A 20,482-nucleotide genomic window follows, 5' to 3' on the forward strand; every position below is an offset into this window, starting at 1 on the left:
ATTTAAGTACCACAATCTGAAATGATGCAATTTTCTCTTATTCTAATTGCCAATATAAAGAATGTAATAATATTTTTCCTCTTATTTAATATTCTAAGTTTTCAAATGAATTTTTTTTTTTTTAAGATGAAGTGATCCTTAGAAAGCACTTCCTCTTTCTCTTAACCTCAATGTATTACGGCTCTCTCATTGGTCAACCGCAATTTACCATATTGTGAACCGATTCAAAGTGAACGGAGAGCCGAACCAGAGTATATAAGTGAGTAGCAAGAAAACAGCTGATCCAGTTGTCAATTATTCACTGTCTTCTTAGCGTGGTATTGTAAACGAGCGCGAAAATGACAGAGACTGAGGAAACAAGCGAGAAATCTACTGTAAGAATGGATTGTGAAACGGAACAGGATTGGATTATGTCAATGAATCTCTTAAAATGGGTATATAATATTTTAACTATAAATATAATTGGTAATCTTATGTAATAGTACCACATGGCGAAACCGAAAGTGCTAGGCATTCGCTTGAAACCATTCATATTTCTAATTGCGCAAAACTATGTTAATTAACTCTTAATTGTTAAAGATTTTTGGAAATTATTTTTGTAAACGTAAAATTGCCGTAAATTTATATTTGAGCAAAAAAATTAAATAATGAAAGAATGTGTGTTTGCACTTTTAAAAAAATGAATAATTCGTTTAATTGTTTGAGTTAAAAAGGTTTGCTTCATACATTTGATGCTGTATTTGTTGGATTGTTACCACATCTAAATACTTTACAGCTGTGAATATATTTGTAGCTGACTCTTATCAATTCTGAATATTCTCATAGATGACAGCATGCTTAGTAAAATTTAACATTGTTTGGAATATACCAATTGATATGTAAATTAAAACTGAGTTTTTCTGAGATAAAATATTTATGAACTCAATAAGATTTATTTTTTAGTTATATTGAAATATAAATTTTGATCTATTATCTTATTATTGTGATGCCAAAGCTTATTATTTCAATTCAGAAGGTATTAGGTTTGAGACATTGTTATAGCAAATATTTTTCATGCAGGTAGATCTGATGATCTTTAAATTTGTTTTTATGGGTCGGATGTCATACCATGGATAAAGAAGTAGGACAATGGGATGTTGGCAAGATATTATCCTCATGTTCCGACTCTTGAAACAGTTATAATATCTGACCTCCATAACTTTTGTGTAGCTTTGAATTAATAATCCCATCATAATACCTGTTTCCATGTTACTCAGTATTTATTTCTTATTAATGTAATCAGAAATTACTTATATATATCTTTTATGAGTTACTTCAATTCTTACTAGATAAACAATAGTTTAATGGCACGTAATTAATAGTGATTGAAATTTTATTTCATAATTCGATTAATGAAATTTTTATGAGTTAAAATGTCATATTCTATCAAAAAAAAAATTGAATCAATTTAAACTATAAAGATGAATTTTAAAAAATCATAATTTCTGATGTGCAAGCAATTCTGCTTCGTATCTCATAATATTACATAATTTGAAATGGATTTATTTTTGAACAGACTGCTTCTTACTTTAATTATTAGCACATATTATCATAGTGTTATATGTATGAAAGGGATATCAGGATAAAGTTTTGCAAATTATTCTGTAAAATTAATTGTTATATCACAGTCAAATGACAAAGACAATATAAATGATTGAGCATATGTGTGCATATTACCACAATCTGAGCTGTGACCTGTTTTTTTTTTTCCTCCTGCAAGTTATTAATTGAAGACTGTAGGTAGCAAATGCAAACCCTCCCCAGTTGTTAAAAATGTGGTAACTACCCAAGTTTTCAACTTGTAAAATTATTGAAGCAGATTACTTTTACAACAACTCGCGATATGTGTTGTTAACATGTGTTACGCATCGTGATACACCTATGTGAAAAACACATAGGTGTATGTTGCTAATGGCACAAGTACTGTAGTTTGTAATATAGAGAATATTGCAAATTGGCAGTCCCATTTCTACTCTTTGATCGATTCTAAAATTAAAATGCCACAGTGCACTTAATGTATAAGCATAGATCCCATGGCGATTATCTTTCTCTATACGTGATAGATGGCTGAATATATAAATACTTTCTGGAAATCTATTTTAATTACTTGTAAGGTATTTAACTATAAATTGATTTACTTGATTTTTATTTTTACATACATTTTTTTTATAGATATGATTTTTCTTAATTTCATATATCTCCTTTAGTTTTTGAGGTGTTGTCATTCTTAACAGCTAAGTTTTTTAATATAAAGCTTTAAATCTAAATTAATTCTTGACATGCAAATGCTTGTTTTGCCTTATATTTCATGGCATTGCATAGTTTGAAATAGATTTATTTTCAAACAGGTTTTCTTACTTTACTGTTGCTGCTAATCATCATATTATTATATATACTTAGTTAAAATATATCTGATCTGTTTATTTTTAAATCAATTTTTTTTAGAGATTTGCTGGAGTTTTCTTTCTTTTTTTTTATTAATAGTTGCAGATATTTATAAAAGAGAATGAATTTTTTTAATATTTTATTTTTACAAGGGTATGCAGATGTATCAATATTTCTGTGAAAAATGCTATTCAAATATATATATATATATATATATATATATATATATAATGTTAGATGAAAGAAGAGCTGTACTTCATTTACAAAGCCAAAAATTAAACAAAATAAGCCTATGTGTTATGACTTTAGTTGAAACTGAAAGAAATTAGTAAATATAATTGAGCAGTTAAACACCTGTCAGTTAATGTTTGCTAATTTCTAAATTATGACAATTTTTCTGTTATTAATTTAAACTGTACCTTTTTTTTTTTTTTTTTTTTTGCATAAATTTTACTTCATAAAATGTCATTTTTTAAAAAAATAGTTTATTATTAATTATTCACAACCATAATAAAAATGGTAGAATTTTTCTTTCCTTTTTTATGAACTCCATTTTATCTTAGTAGAAAACATCGTATTAGCAGGAAATGGGGCATTCCATAGTTGCGGCATTTGTCTTGAGCTTTCAGATAATTTTCTTTCAGCTTGTTGGATTCAATATTGGAGAAAATATAAAGTCATTAAAATAATATTAGTTATATGACTGAATCAATCATTTATCATATGATTTAATTAAAGAATTCAACTTTACTATTATAAATCAAGATAACTGGTATTTGCATACACAGTTTTAGATTTTATACAGATTCCCAGGGACTTAGTGAGGGGAAATGCAGGGGTGACACCGCTTCCCCTAGATTTATTTTCAAGTCAGCAACATTTGAAGGGATATTCAAACATTATATTTTATTCTGCATATTGATGACATATGGATAAATACGATTACAGTTTTTAAAAAAACAGTCAGTAAAATACTCAAGTACTTCCTTCTAAAAAGTACTTCAAGTTCTTTTTTTTTTTTTATGAAATATGTGTTCCAAATATTTTGAAATATTTTAATCTAAAGAACAAGATGTTACTTCTGTAATTATTAGTACATAAATGTCATTTCTATAGTCTTTAAACTATACAATTTTTCAATTTGTATAAGCTTCAATTGATGCGTCAAAATAAGAAATATTGGATAAATTTTCGATTACTAAACTTCAGTTAGATAATAATACAAATAATTGGGTTGCACAGATTCAATGCAAGTTACGAATAATATGAAATGTTAATCCTGAAATTGGGACGGATGATCGCACAGTGTTCTTGAAACCTATCTTGGACTGGGAAATGATTACTTATTTTTTATTGTCATGTCATTAAAAAAAATTTTCAACACTATCTCCCTCAGACTGTAAAAATTACTCATGTATTTTTCAGTTTCTTAAATTATTCCAAGCATTTAATTTACAGTGACATTTAGCTTAGAACGTTTTTTAAATCAAATTTATTATGTCAAAATATTGCCTATGGTTTGAATATATTTTGGTTTTTTAATGTATGAATTAAAACTTGTATTTACATCTGAAATGTTTTTATTATTTAAATATATCCACTCTCTGAGTCCTTAATGATCTTAACATAATAATTTAAAAAGTGCTAAATGCACTCAAAAGTTCGAAGAAAACTTTGCACACAGTTACCGAGAACAAATCTTCAGCAATTTAAAATGCAATTTCTGCCAAATTCTAATCTTTTTTTTTTTTTTTTCCTCTCTCTCTCTACACCTTCAATTTTTTGACTTCCTGGGCATGATAATTAATTTAAAATTGTTAGAAAACTGCAAATTTAATATTATGACAACATAATAAATTTCACACATTCAGATTCACAGATCAAAAGACAGAAGAATGTTGATTTCTTTACATAATGAAATTCAATATTATTTAACAAGTTTTATATTAGTTGGGTGAAGTTTCATGTTACTACGTATTGGCTTTCAAAGCAAATCAATTTCTTTTTAGAGATATGTTTGCCTTAATTCTATCTATAACAAAGAATTTCTAATTTGAACATTAACAATCTATAATACTGAAGCATCAGAAATATTGAATCTTCATAAGAACTATTAATAGAGAAAGTTATATATTCTGAAAAATCAGGATGCAAATCATGCAGAAAAGAAGCCACAAAACTGATGAATGTTCCAATTTTATTGCAAAAAGTATTCAAAATATGTAAATCTAAATACTAATATAAAAAAAACTAACATTGATGAAGGAGTTATGATTTCAACATAAAATTCTCTGAAGAATTTATGGAATTCATGATTAGTCGGATTCCTTACCAACAAGATTACTGAGGCGCCAAAAGAATGTGTGTCTATAATATTACTTTATTGTCGCTCAAGGTGGACTGACTATCAAATTCAAAATCAGATTCGGCAGAGACAGTTGCTTCAGAATCATCCGAGTCATCAAATATAGCGAAACTAATCTTGTCAATAGTTTGCTCAACTAAATTGTCAATCGCCTAATATTTCTTTTCAATATTGTCACAGAAATATTTGTTATCCCTGTATTTTTTAATGTCTCTTAAATACATGTACCTCTACTGTATGATATCGGGTCTTTCCATTACAATCTTCCTCTTATCTACGGATCACTTCCAGCTAAATCCAATTTTCTGTAGAACACATCTTAGGAGGAAAACACTTTCCAGGGAAAATTGATCTTTTCCATAACAGCTGGCAGAAGAGTGCGTGGAGAATTATTTAATTTCCAACATAAAATTTGCTGATAATTTGTCTTGTAACACACAAGTCAAAATCATCTAAATTGGTAGAAGAATAAATTAATTTTCCAATATGTCTTTGTTTTGAAGGTGAATGTACATTACCAGTATTCTTCACTTCCCACTTAATACGATTAACATTTTGCTTCAAAACACCAGTCGTTGCCGCAGCTTTTTTGACCGGTTGAGAAAATGGTATACTTAACTGGTTTTCAGAACATTCATTTTCAAAATATCTCAAAACTTTTATGACTATTTTATTTTCTTTGGAGAGGATACAATTCAAAGGCATTATGGCACTGATATTTAGATGGATGTAAATCTAAAAAGTCAGAAAAGCAACAATAAATGTAAGCCACTCACAAAATTGTAAACAAACAATGACGCTTCAAGAAGAAAAGTTCTTTCGCCATCACATGATTGTAGCAAGCCTGGTTCGTCTTCTTTTCAACCGGTTTTGAAGTGGACTCATCTGAAAACAAATGCCAACAACTGTGAGATGAACTATATTTATTTTTCATAATGTATTATTGTATACATATTTACTTGTTCTGGTTTTAAAGAATAATTTTTTAACAGTATGTATCAGCATTAATTTCTTGGGATGGTATTTTGCACATTTAATTGAGATATTTAATTTTAAGAAAGTTATTGTGTCAATAGTTGAAAAATTAGAAACCAGTTGTGGAGTAGTTGTACTTGAATAACACCTTCTGATAATCTTATCCTATTTAATTTATTTGATTTATTAAAAAAAATTACTAATGATATTTAAATATAAAATTCATGCCGATTCATATAACTTAACAATTAAGAAATATGGAATTATTTGGAAAATATTAAATTTAACTCTTTAATTAATTTGATAAACTCGGAATTACACAAGAGCAATGTCTAACGTAAATCAACAAAGGGAACATTAAACTATAGATGGTAATAATTGTTTTTGCTCAAATCACAACAGTATTTTTTATATGTTAATTTTATACTAAACCGCTAAAAAGGTATACTTTTTCAAAGTTTATGTGATTACACTTAAATGCTCTTTAGAGGCATCTCTACTGAATCAGCTTCTTAGAGAACTAAATACACAAAGAGGAAAAAAAAAAAAGAAATATTTGCACATTTGCATCTTTAATTCTTTTGCTCAGTATTTTGAAATATGAAAATTTTAATATATCATATTATAGAAATAACAAATAATAATAAAATTTTTAATAATAAAATTTAATTTTTTTTTTAGTGGGATTGCTGACAGGCTTATAAGTCATGAACACCACATTTCATTTTATCACATTCATGTGAAACATAGTTTATGAATTTTGGAAAGTAAAAACAAATACATATGCCTGTATTTATTTTAATGTTTAAAAATAAACTTGCAATGTGAAGATATTTTTATTGCTAATAATATTTTCTCATTAATCAAACATTTCGTCTTTTTTAATGTGCTATATATGATTTTCTCTTCATGAAATCTCCCTTAAAAAATTAAATACACTTATTTCAATAAAAATGGCATGCAGCCAATGCACACTAATATATATGACTGATCGACAAGCTATCGTATCTATCAATTTCTCTTTCTTCCTTCAAAATTAAGAAAATTTTCCTTTAAATGAGAGACAAATGTGCAAAACTTTTGATCTATTTTATTAATATTAAATCCTTGGATAGCTTAAAATCATTAGAATTTTATTTCTGAATCTATAAATAAATGAAGAATTAATGAGATTGTGTTTTCCCTTTATGTAGGTCATGTAAACTTTGTTATAAATAATAATATACACTTTACTTTATAGTGAATTTTTTCATTACTGTTTATCAATTAAAAAATCTTATAAGGAATAAAATGCATTTGTAGAAAATAGAAGTAATATTGATTAGGCAAAAATACATAAGTTTGAATATTTTTTTATACATTTTTCCCTTTGTTAAGAAAGCCATGATGTGTAAAAAATTAAATTTATTTTCTAATAAAGATTAAGAAATATACTGATAAATTTTCTTCATCATATTATAAACCAGTTTCTTGATGATATGTAAAATATATATAAACTGATTTATATTTTCTACAAATATTTATGTTTTCTGCTATATATTAAAAAGTATTCAGGCTTAGATAAATTCTTATGCTTTATACACAGAGTGTTTAGAAAGATCTGGAAGAAAATTTATCAGTGGTAATATTATATCATTTGTATTATATAAGTTTGTCTTAGTTCAAATTTTTGTTTTGTTCTGTCAGCTTTAAATTTGCAAAGTTCCATTATACATGAAATTGTTGAAAACTCTAAATTTCAGTGTTCAGATTTTTAAATAATTCATTATTGAAAAGTTTCATATGTAATAAATGGCAAATTCATAGAATTTATGGTGCAAGATTAGTTTTCAAAATCTTTCTTTAAACTACAAATAACTAACATTATTGAAAATTGACCATGCAGTAAGCATCCCCTTCCTGTAATTTTTTAAAATGGAGGATTCCATTCTGTTTTCGTAAATGAAAAATCGTTCCTGATTCTGAGGAACTGGAATCCTAGTTGGGCTTAAAGAAATAAATATATCTGTAACTTGCCTTCTTACAGATCAGAAGTAAATAATTATTTAAGGCCCTTAAATCACTCAATAATATTACAGCTACACTATAGGATTTATGAAAATAAAACTTTTCTCATTTAAAAAAGACACATGCTAGATGTGAATTCTTCTGTTTATTTTTTATCATTTGTATTTTAATAAAAATTACTTCAATATTGAACTTTTTAAAATTATTAAAAATGTTATTTTTAAATTTTGATTTTCTTCTAAATATAAATTTGAACCATTTTATTAGTGATTAATTATTCATATGGTAGTTGTGATAAAGTATTGTAAAAGTTAGCATAACGTTTTTATTAAATGAAATAGACCATTCAGAGTTTACATATTTACAGACTCTTCTTCTATGTTAACCTGTCTTTTTTATTGGTGCATTTATAACAGAAACGATGGGCAATCATTGAATTTTTCATACAGCAAGATATACCAAATATCAACAAGGCTATTTAACATCAACAGAAGATTACTAAATTTTTAAGGAGAGGACACCATAAAAAGCAGAAATATAGTCTTCAGGGGTGAAAACTTGATGTCCCTGACGATATAGTAGTTGCTGCAAAGAAGTGGGTACACCAGTGTGCATCTGAAATTTTTTCAAAGACGTTCAGGAATTACATCTGAATTTAAAAAAGCATTGCTTATGATGGAGATTATTGAAAAGTAGTATTTTTCCTTTGTCTTGAAAGAGAGTTGTTCTGCAAATATATGGAGTTTCACTTGTAAATGTTAGTTATTAGAAAAGTTATGCTAAGTTTTGCATTACTTTCAGCACAGTTCTACATTTGTAGATGTAACAGACACGGTTGTGTTAAATCTTAAGTTTTAAGGAATGAATAACCTATTTTTTCCAATACTGATATTCGTAAAGCATTTTAAATTAAATAAATACAATTTTTGAACTATATTATACATAAATATAATACTATATTTTAAATATTAATATTAGATGTATTTTTAAAAGTGAAAAGGCCTTTTGAATTTAACTGAATCTTTTTAATAATATTATACGTAAATGTAACATTTTATTTTAAATATAGAGATTAAGTTATCTTTTATTCTTTTATAAAATAGATCTATACCTCATTAATGATAGTTAAAGATTTATTATTTGATTTTATGTACAATTTGCCTGTTTATTTGTGCCTTAAAAATGCATGATAAAACTGCTAGCATATCTCTAGCATAGCAGGATGTATTAACAAATGCAATTTAATTTATAAATCTGCTAATCTAAAATAGAAAAAAAAGCACTTCTTTTTAACTCAATTATTTAAATTTCAGTTTTAAAATATATCAGCAGATCAGTATAAGTATTAGTATGATAAAGAAAGTCCACCTTACTCATCACTATTTCAGAATATAAATATTTTCAACTGTTGTAATCAAAATAAAAATTTAAATTTTTTTTTAATAAGAGTATTTAATTATATACTATTTTTTGAATTGTAAACTTGGATTTTTCATTATTTCAATAATTATGGTTCAAACTTATGAGGTCCTACCCAATATATCTGTTATGTTATTTCAAAATGAAACATTAATATAACTAAGCTGAATGAAATAGTTGTTTGTTTATATGATAGAAAACATATGTATTCAAAATCATGTATTTCTACATAATAATATAATTAAAGGATAATGAATAGGCTTATTGGAAAATTCATTACACTCAAGAATTTCACAGTGTAATAGAACTTGGATCTTTTGAACGTTTACTTCAAATTCATCAGAATTTCAAGTTTTTTTTTATCTTGTCCCTTGAATTTCCTACTAGCATAATGTAAACTTTTTCGATAATTCGAATTTATTTTGATTAACTCAAATTTCGGTGTTGGTTTTATTTTAAATGACTATATATTGAAACAAAAGGCAATTTAAAAAATTTCATTTTTAAAAATGTTTGTTAAATGTGAATTGTACTATTTGTTTTGAAGTTTCATTACAAAATTGTTGTTTTCAGAATACTGTACATTATTTATTTATCACTGTTATCTCCTTATTTATCAATATTACAATTTTTAAAAATTATTACATTATGATTGCAATTATCAATCATTAAATTTACTTATTTATTAAAACTTTTCAATATTACAGATAAATATTTACTGATATTTTTAGATTAAAAATTTTCGTCTGCACGAATTTTTGGACCTATTTTTTTTTTTTTTTTTTTTTTTATTCGGATAAATCCCATACCCGGTAGTTTCGAATGTATTGCGTTCCATGGTATTTCTTAAAATCACGTGAATACATTTCAACTTTTAAATGATTTAAGACATTTTGTATGATTCTTCATTTATTTAATATGACACAATAATTAATCTTTTCCACTTTATTTCAAGAACTTACCTTCACTACTTTGTTTATTAAGCATGGCTTTCAGATGTTTCTCAATTCCATACTTTCTGTAATGAACTGAAACAGCGGGCTGATGAAAAATCACAGCGATATATTTGTTTCAAACGCCGTTTACATTGGGATTTATTTGGTGATAGATCAATAGTCACGTGGTCTACCATACCTCCGAAGTCGAACGTGCACTCGCGATCTCATTCATGTCAGAAGAATTTTGTGGCGATTCCACCGTTGAAACTTAATGATGAAAATTAATGTAAAGTGAAAAAAAAAATGATTTAAAAATATATAGAACATTTTTAAGTATATCGTTGAGATTTAATTCTTTCGAGGAAACAGTTATGTTAATGGTGACTTTTCTGAGTGGGTTGATCTTAGAAATAATAAATTAGAAACTAGATGTGCAGCAACAAATGAAATGTCTCTTTAGTGAAAGTATCTATAAGAGTGTTATTGTTTGCTTATAAACGACTTTGAGAATAGGTACATCACCTACCATTGAAGCAATCGAAGGTCAATGTATATATAAAGTGAATTACCATTTGTTTTCTAGAATTTTGAGACTAAGCGAGACCCTTGAGGCACATATGGCCAACAGTATTGTTGCAATATCTTCACCACATAATACGCAATCGAAAAATCAAACTACATCGTAGATGAAGTTGCAGTATTTTGTGCTAATGGAGTGCGAGTGAAATCACAGAGGATAAAGAATTACCATTAGCCGCAAAAATATTTTGATATTTCATAAAAAAAAAAAAAAAATGCTTATAATATAGAAGGAAGAAATGAAAACAAACCTGCTTTTGAGCTAAATGAAGTGCGCACTTTGCTCAAAAGTAAATTTTCTTCAGGACTGTGTCATTCTCAAGGGACACACCTTTGAAAAATGGCGCATTTGATATTCTCCCCATCTTTTTTGAAGGTTAATAATATTTTAAGCAGAGATACTACGAAAGTGAAAGTTTTTTATTACAAAAGTATTGTTTTTTTTTTTTTTAGGGACATAGAATTGTCAAAAAATCAATAAAATGGACGGAACGATATTTCTGACCATTGGAGAGGGAGGGGGTGACGTTATAGCTTTTTTAGGTACTAGTGAACTTCCTTGTTATATATCTATAGTGAGGTAAAAAATTTAAATATCTTCATAAAGCTCAGTTCTTCATTACTGAAGTAGTGAAGCAGCGGGGGACCCCCAAGGCAGTTTTTGCCCCGGGCCCCAATTAAGCTATCCGGGCCCTGCAAAACAGTTTAAGTTTATTGATTCCTGTATATTATATGTATGTCAAATCAAAACTTAAAAGATGATTTAATAATCTGGTAAGCCTTTTATCTTTGCATAAATGAATTGATGAGAGTAACTTCGTTTTTAAAATGAAAATATACGTTTAAAAGTCCATATTTCTTTAACTTTTTTGAGAAATTTTTATTCGATATATTACATTTTTAATGTGACAAAAATAATACAAGTGTTAATTTTTAATAAAATACAACTTTAAAATGTAGCTCAATGAAAAAGGAGTTTAAGAAACGTATCATGATTTTTGTCAGTTATTAACGCCATTAGCTTATTTTTAAAAATAGCATATACTATTGATTGGTTGTTGGATTAACTTTCAATTTTGAAGCTATACGAGGACTTTTATTTTGTTTTATTGTTGTTACTTATGGCACTTTAGAAGCCCGTTGACGAACTGTCAGCGATTTAAGTCGAGTGTGCAGTGGCTTCTGAGGGCTAAGCCCCTGAGAACCCGAGGGCTGAAGTCTGACTTCTAGCTCATATGAAAATGACACACACATTCGCTTGCACAACCCTTTTTTACGGGGGGGGGGGCTCTTTCACACACCTCACAGATAAAACACAGGGTAGAGAACAACCATGGCCGATACAGGACTCGAACCCGGGAGGCCCAGATTACGGGGAAGGCGTGTTACCCCTTGGCCAGGACGACGGCACTTTTATTTTGTGATGGTTCTCATAACTTTTAAGCTTAATTAGATGACAAGGACGAAATCTGAAGTGATTATCCATTGTACAACAAATAGGAACAATGTGAGATTGTTTGACGTACAACGCAGCTTTAAAATGCTTTAGGTTTTCTCTTTATGCTTATTATCATCAATGGAGTATCAATCCGGGATCAAAGAGCGTGTGAAAGCTCCGGGTGCCAGTCTTAGAGGCTCATTTTGGATAAAATATTAGTGCGTTTATTAATATGATGTGAATTATTGTAATAAATATTAAATATTCATTATAATATTTCTTTTTAATATGAAATATTATGAAATAACGGGAAATTATACTAGCACCAATACCAAAAATTATATCTAGGAGGCATTTATTGTTTCTAAACTTCTGATGATAGCGGGGGGGGGGGGTAAAAATCATATGGCCTGGGTGCTAATTACCTTAGTAGTAACAATAAGCCTAGAATAACTTTTTGCTAATAATGAGCTGAGCCAACTGTAATATTTATAGTTCATTTCTTCATATTCTTAATTTCTTTTAAAAAATGAAAATTTAACCTACTTAGAGCTGTCGTGATCGAATAAGCTTAACCTTATGTAACCTTTGGCAAGGCAAATCCGATATTGAGGCAAGCATATTTTCTCTAATTTGCTTCAAAATAACTTATTATTAATTTCATATTAAATTCAATTAATTATTAATTAGCTCTGTAGAATTCTTCACTCTCTTAATTTCCTTCTTTATTCAGATACTGGCCCTAATTTTTCTCTCAATGTTAAAAAAAATTGCTATGATATGTATAAAAAAATGTTCTCTATTTCTTCTTCTGGCCACCAAAAGATTGTCAATATTTGAATCTATTCTTTTAGACTCTTCAGATTTATTTGTATTGACATATAATTGCATAAAAAAAATTTTATTTCATTCTAGTTCGCTTGATAAATATTCGGAATAGCATTAGCTTGTCACCTGCCTAAGAGAATTTTTAAATAATAATTGCAACAACGAGCAGAAATTCAGACAATATTTTGAGTCTGAGACGAATAAGTTCGTGTGCACGAACAAAAATTTACTGCTGTTCGAACAAGAATAATACAGAATGTGGAAAATATATGATGGTATTGTTTTTTAAGAAGGTCGGAGAAAATATTTTGTAAATTTATCGACGAACTTATTCTTTTATATAATGCTTAGTAAGGTTGTGAAAATTGAACTATTTAAATATTAAATTCCCCATGTGATGTACAAGTGTATATTTAGATTAAAAACCAATGTATTTTAATCAAAAATGATTAGATCTTGAATTTGAACTCCCCTATCTTCAATTTTAGGCACATGTTCGTATCGTTAAGTACTCCCCTCCCCCCCCCCCCTCCTCAGAGCTGTTGCAAGTTAATACTCCCCAAAATATGAGGAAGGGTTGGTTGCCTCTATTGCATGCTTTGTTTTTTCTTGTATGTTATATGTAAATATTTAATGAATATTTGTTTTAATAATCTATTTTTAAGACTCCTTTATTGAAAGTTTATTCAAAATAATATAGAATATAGGAAAATGCTTGCAGAAATAATTGTATAATAGTTGCAGTTTTACGGTTTTTGTCATAAAGAATTATTGAAGGAAAAATGAAAGAAAGAAAAAAGATTGCATTCTCCGATTTTATTATGATATTCATACGTGTAAGATTACTTTGAAATTTGACTAATCTAATAAATCAAGCCCCATTCTTTTCATTTAGTACTAATGCGACCCGAAATTTCTTATGCGAATTGGTTTGCAGTATCATAGTTGATGCCTTTTGTAACATTGCATGAAAGGCAATTTTAAGCTTTATTGAGCTTAGAATTTAAAAAAAAAATATTTGACATCTTAATGATTTATTAAATTGTGAAACAGATTGTGTGAGATGGATTAATATGTATTTCAAAAATAATCCTCAGTTTTGTGGATATATTTACGAATTTCGAATCCCCTTAACAATAAATAATGAATTAAATCAATTTGTTAGATAAAATAATAAACAATTCCAATTCATAATTTATTTATATTTTGTTGTTGTTGTTGTTAATTGTTGCATCGTATAATGGAACTTAAATTTATCTTGTACCACCATTATTGTGTCGACATATGGGCAGGGTCGATACTGAAGAAGAAAATCTCAAAAATTTTAACTAAATATTAAAACTTGTTTGTAGATATTATAGTAATATTTTCAATAGAGCCCATGGATTGGAAGTTATTTAATTATGTAAAAATAAGAAGCTTAGAAATGCTAAATAATAAAGATTCTTGATGGCATATAGATTGTGTATTTGGATAGGAATTTTTTTTATTTTTGGTCATTGGTTTTTATGTCTTAAATTAATTCCTGCTGTCAATCAGCTTTTAAAGAAATAGTTTCTTTGTAAGTTTATATCTAGTTTAACATTATTTTTAAACTAAACATTTATTTAAAAAATTTTCATAAATCACAATATACCTAATCAAGACTTTTTCTTTTTTTTTTGTTAAATTTTGCAGGTAGATGAATGTAACATGACTGAAGGGGAAACGAAACAAATAGTGTTGACTACTGTTTTTGCCCCTCATATTCAAAAACACGCTCAAGTGCTTTTAACAGAGCCTAACATTGGATTATGTCGTAGACAAGTGGAAATATTTAATCCCAAGCCATCTTTTCCATCTTATGATGAAGAAGAATCTAATTGTGATAAATTCCAACTAGTGATTCCTTATGCTGGTGTGAAACTTGAATGTATGGTAATATTTCAGTCTTCAGCGCCTGACTGTCCACCTGATTTTGTATTCTCAGATGATAGATTTTTTGCACCGCTTAATCAGGTGGAATCTTTGTGTTCGTGGGATGTGCGTAAACCAGATGCACTGTTAAAAGTCTTGAAAGAGATAATGCAATTTTATAAAAAGAAGCAAATTCAAATCTTAGACGGTTATGAGCAATTAAGTTTTGAATATTTGTGTTTGTTTCAGCTTCAGAATTTTAATGAAGATGATATTGAGATCTTAGTTCCAGATGAAGAAAAAAGTCCAGTTATATTTCTCATTAAATTGCAGGTTGATTATTGCCAATTATTTCCTGATTACTATCGAGATGAATCTGATACTAGAGACTACCCTCTATTATTGGTGCTTTTTCCAAATCGTGATAACAATAGAAGCTATCAAAGAGTGTATTTGTCAAAAAAAACCCAATCTATCGTGACCATTGATGAAAATTTCCAGTTGCCAGATGATGTTACTGATAATTATCTTACTAGATATATTATTGCTCTTGAGAACGAGCTTAAAACAAAAATCCAATTAGCAGCTTCTCGTTATGAAAGAAGAAGAATTTACTTTGTAAAATTTCTTACTCACTTTGATAAATGTATTATTAAATATGATAGTACATTGTATACTACCATGACATTATTATTAGAAGAAGGTGATTTTTATTTCATCCTTGAAATCACTTTGCCTGATGATTTTCCTATAGGAACACCAGCACTTCTGTTCCGTTCAGTTTATCACTATTGCAAAAAGGATCCGTTTACAGCATCTGTTGATAATTATCCTTACTGTCCCACCTGGCCATTGCAGAAAGTCTTAGAAGAAACCATTAAGTTTATTACTGAATATGTTCCTCTTTTTCGACAAGACAGTGCAGCTTTTGCTTGTAAGTATGGTAATTAATTATTTATGCTTGTATATAGGTTCCTGATGCAGGGTAATGCCTGAAATAAACTATAAGCTAAGAAATTAAGTATGCAGTTCATTTCTGTATCCAGTCATAAGTAGGTGATAATGATTGGAAGAAACCAATGATATAGCAAAGAGAAATGGTAACCAAGACCTAGAATCCTCCCCCCTCCCTTATTTGCATTTGGTTTTGAAAGCTGAAAGAGTTTCTGCAATATATTGCTTTAGGACATCCCTCCCTGTATATAGGAGGTGTTGATTACTGTGGTAAACTAACTGCTGTTTTTTTTATTTTTTTATTATTAAAATGATCTGAAGAAAAAGAATTAAAATGTGTGATTTGAAAAGTATTGTTATCAAATGCATGATTGCTAAAACCCTTTTAAACTTTCTTGGTTTTGAATGAAAGTATAATTCCCTTTGCCATATAATGCTAAGCTCGGTAAAGTGAAAATTATAAGTTGGTCCATTCTGCTTCTCAGTACCCTATATAAATGTATGTTGAATTTAAAGAGAATATAATCTAAGAAATTAAGTATGCTGTATATTTTATTTCCATTTATAAAAGCTACTGACTGAGAGAAGCCAGTGGTGTAATATTGGTAAATTTTTCTTGGGTAATTAAATTGTTTATCCTTTTAAAAGGGATTTTAAAATATGAAATAAATGGTCCGATATTTTGCTTTGCCACTTTCTCATCCATGATACATCACTTGAAAAACTTGAAATTTCAGTTAAACTCTAGGAAAATGTAGACTTTATTCTTTGAATTAGAACATATCTGTTATTTGCTATTATTGAAGAGCCAGCATTTAAGACAAATTTCCTTTGTTTATAGTAAAACACAACAGCTTTCCAGTTAGAGTACTTTTAGTAACCTGGTATGTCTTAATAAATTCCTCAACAGTATGAATATATATAACATCTGTAAGGTAAAAGATGTTCTCCATGCAAAGATAATGCTTTAAGCTTAGATTTACGTTGATGTTGCTGTGGTGATAAGTGGAAAAAAAGTGATTGTGATGTATCTCTTTTAAAAAACGCACAACAAAAAAATTACAACAAAGTTTAAAAACCTGATTTCTTTTAATTTATGTTGAACATTTAAAAAAATTAATTATAAATTTCCTTCCTGTCACAAAAATGTAGATATCACTTTTTTAGTCTGTGTTATATGTATTTGTGAAAATATTATTTTTTTTTCCTTTAGAAACATAATTATAATTTTTTTCTTCAGAAATTACTGAGTAATAAAATAACAAACAAGTTTAATTAGATCATCATTTTATATAAAAAGTAAAAGGTATGAAAAATGCATGGCTGAAATGTGAATGAAGCTATCAGCTCCAAGTAATTGAATAAATTTTTATTTTAATACTGTGCAACAAAATATTGTTTCTAGATATTGATATTGTTCTACAAGATTTTTAAAACATAGTAAAAATGAACAAACAAAGAATAGCATGCTTGATAATAGCAAGTATATAAATTTTTTAGTCAGCACGCTTCTTTTATATCTCAAATAATATCTTCCTACATGAATATAATTTTATAAAGAAAAATCTATAATAGCCCCATTATGAGCTGAAATCCAAAGGCAGCAGTCCATTTTAGTTATTCACACATTTTGATTTATATGTTGGTATTATCTTGCTACAATCAATATGTGCTAGTAATGGTAAAATTTCTCTTAATTTTATAATTTATTTAAAATATAAATATTTCATGTGTAGGTAACATAAAAAGGTAAAATTTCTCTTAATTTTTAAATTTATTTTCAATATAATATTTATTTCATGTATAAATATAATTATTTCATGGAATAAATATTTCATGTATAAATGACGTGGAACCTGCTAAAGATAAATATAGTAAATGTAATATTTACCAAAATATATTTGAGATACTTAAAATTCACAGTTTCAAAATCTTTTTATATTCTAAAATGATCTAAAGTATAAAATCATAGTAAAAAAATTAGCACAATAAAAATTATTATAAAATTGACCCATATAATGAATTTATTTTTTATTTATTGATTTTGGAACTAATTTAATTTTGGAATTACTTAATGTGATTAAAAAGTTTTATCCATAAGTCTTTATATGCGAGATAATACAGTTGTAAGGATAAGACTTAAAAGTTCTTTTTTCATTGAAAACTTTTTTATTAATCATCTAGCAAAAAAATTCTGTTTTACTTGCATGAAGGCAGACAAAGACAGACTTTTAAAATTTTGATCAATTTTAAAAGTGTCTGATAGGCTTAGGATTTCCCAGAATTTAGGAAAATATTATTTACAACTCTGATTTAGAGAAACAAATGAATTTATTTTGAAAGAAAGGATTAAACCAGCAATTCATAATTGACTCAGGAGTGTAAAATCCTGCTAGTGTGTTAGCTAGAAAAATAATTTCACAAACACATAAAAATAATAATGAGGAGAGATTTTGTCTTGCAAAATTTAAGGGGCTCTACAGTTATATAATTTTTTTAAATATGTAACATTTTCTTTCTTTGAAATACGTTTTGGAATTTTATTAAATGGTATGTTTAATTTAATTACATGTGGTTACCAATAATAATTAAATTTATGACTTTTTTTTTTTTTTTTTTAGAAAAACTGAAGATTACCTCTTATGGAATGCTGGGCATTCAACATAGTGCACAAAATTGGCATTTTTTTTTTTTTTTTAATCTCAACAATTTTGGTTGTTACTGTATTGTTTAATCATCCTACATATTTTGTTCCATGTCTCAAGTCATTATTCCTTTTAATTTTTTACTTCAAAAGAACAAGTTCAATCTTATTTTATCTCAATATATTATTCACTTATGGTCATGCAGTTGCATCATTATGCATGTTATATTCCATGTTTCAAACCATTATTCATGTAATTTTTTATATCACTAATAAAATTTTATCTGTTTATATAATAAAAACATTTTTTTTACTGTTTTTTTAATTTACTATATACAGATTATTTGGATGTTAAAGGAATACAGTTTTTCAGTCATGAATTATCTTTGCCGAGGGAAGTCACTTTTGTGTTATTTAATTTCAGCCATCTCTTTGCAACCTCAATTCAAGGGTTTTTCAAACTTTTAACATTTTATACCATATAAATAAGAATTAAAAATATGTGTATTGTAAAAGTATCATTCTTTATAAAAGTATTTTTCATCCATCAAACAATTAAATGGAATGTTTAAAATCAAATACTCTATTTAAGATGCATTGATTTTTGAACTAAATGAATAATACATTTTAAACATAGAATTTTCTATTGACGAAGCTTTTACACTCTAATAAAGTGCTGATATAATATATATTGTGGTATATAGTGGGTAATAAAACTAAATTGCAAATATTAAGATTTATTTTTCATGAGGATTAATGCAATGAATAAATCTATTCTATTGCAACTATTTCCAATATGTTGGTTTTATCTTCATTTATTTTACATTAAATCAAAAATGTATTAGCTTAACTTGAATGGCTCAAGCTGGCTAAGTGCCTGGGATCTATCGTCAGGAAGTGTAAAACTCAGGAATCGTCTAGTTGCATGTGAGAAAAAATTGTTAACTGTTATTTCCCTAATTGTTAAAAATTAAAATGCTTCAATCAAATATGGCAGAATACGCTGTCTTTTTTTACAACTTGGATAACAAATCAAGTTAAATAATCCAAAGCAAAATAATTTTTTTACTAGATATTTATTTTCCATTCAAATCAAATTTTTTAAGTGAAAACTCATTCAGGCACTTTTCAAAGGTTTGTGTTTTACTGAGGAAGAGAATATCTTTGAAAATCCTCAGATCTTTTTTAGAAAAAGAAAGAGAATATATCAATTACCTCCACTGGCTATCTAAGGTTTTCGCATTGAAGTTCATGACAAATGAAATTAGGAATAGTTTTATAATGAGTAACTAAACTCCAAAAAAAAAAGAGAGAGAGAGAGAGAGAGAAGGCAATAAAAATTGCCATCTCTAGGAATGTAAATTTAATTTATTGAGTCATTTTTATTATGCAGAATTCTACATTTTAGTCGCCATTGGAGAAGATATATATTTATAGAAAGTGCAAGAATATTATGGAACCTGTTCTTCACAGTGGTGTCCCTTTCATAATTTGAACATGCACCCTTCTAATCTAGAGCCAGATCAGAAGATTGCTGCCATATTTTGCTCTGCTGTCGTATTTTAAAATGCAGTAGAAAATACTTCTGTTTGTTTTGTAAAGTGTAAATTAAGTCCATTCCAAGTTATCAATATTTAGAGTTTCTGTAGATAAAATTAATGCATATGAATTCTGTCAATATTATAGATATTTATAAATTTTTTCCATTAAATTAAACGATATCAATGGCTTTTGTGGGATGAGACAGGTGGTGCTTGTTCCCAGGGTGCCATTATCAGGAGATGCAAAATTAAGGAATCAGTTAGTTGCATTTAAGTACTTTTTTTCTCTTATTTTCCAAATTCAATTTTTAAAAGTAAACGAGAATGTGCTGAATATAGTCATTTTTTTTTCTAGGTCTTAACAGATTTCTAAAACAAAGATCTGATGATTAAAAATCCTTCTTCTTTTCAAAAGGGAGTAAGTGATAACGAATATCGTCAGATCTTTTTAGAAAATAGACGATAGTAAATCGA

General features: G+C 27.6%; 1 protein-coding gene across 2 annotated transcripts; it reads left to right on the top strand.

Moving 5' to 3' along the window:
• Positions 1-265: 265 nt before the first annotated feature.
• Positions 266-18,704, top strand: LOC129958079 (BRISC and BRCA1-A complex member 2-like). Of its 2 annotated transcripts, XM_056070260.1 has the most exons (3): positions 267-434; positions 14,651-15,803; positions 18,445-18,704. In XM_056070260.1, coding segments are annotated over exons 1-3 (1,251 nt in total). In that variant the 5' UTR covers positions 267-338; the 3' UTR covers positions 18,447-18,704. The 2 variants fall into 2 exon arrangements, with proteins under 2 accessions (XP_055926234.1, XP_055926235.1); XM_056070259.1 differs by lacking the exon at positions 18,445-18,704 and having other exon boundaries at positions 266-434; positions 14,651-16,285.
• Positions 18,705-20,482: the final 1,778 nt, after the last annotated feature.

This window comes from Argiope bruennichi, chromosome X1 (genome assembly GCF_947563725.1).
Source record: "Argiope bruennichi chromosome X1, qqArgBrue1.1, whole genome shotgun sequence".
Lineage (NCBI taxonomy): Eukaryota > Metazoa > Arthropoda > Arachnida > Araneae > Araneidae > Argiope > Argiope bruennichi.

Coding starts and splice junctions, on each gene's coding strand:
- LOC129958079 (XM_056070259.1), top strand. CDS start 339: ATGACAGAGACTGAGGAAACAAGCGAGAAATCTACTGTAAGAATGGAT. Junction 435..14,650: donor CAATGAATCTCTTAAAATGG/GTATATAATATT, acceptor TAAATTTTGCAG/GTAGATGAATGTAACATGAC.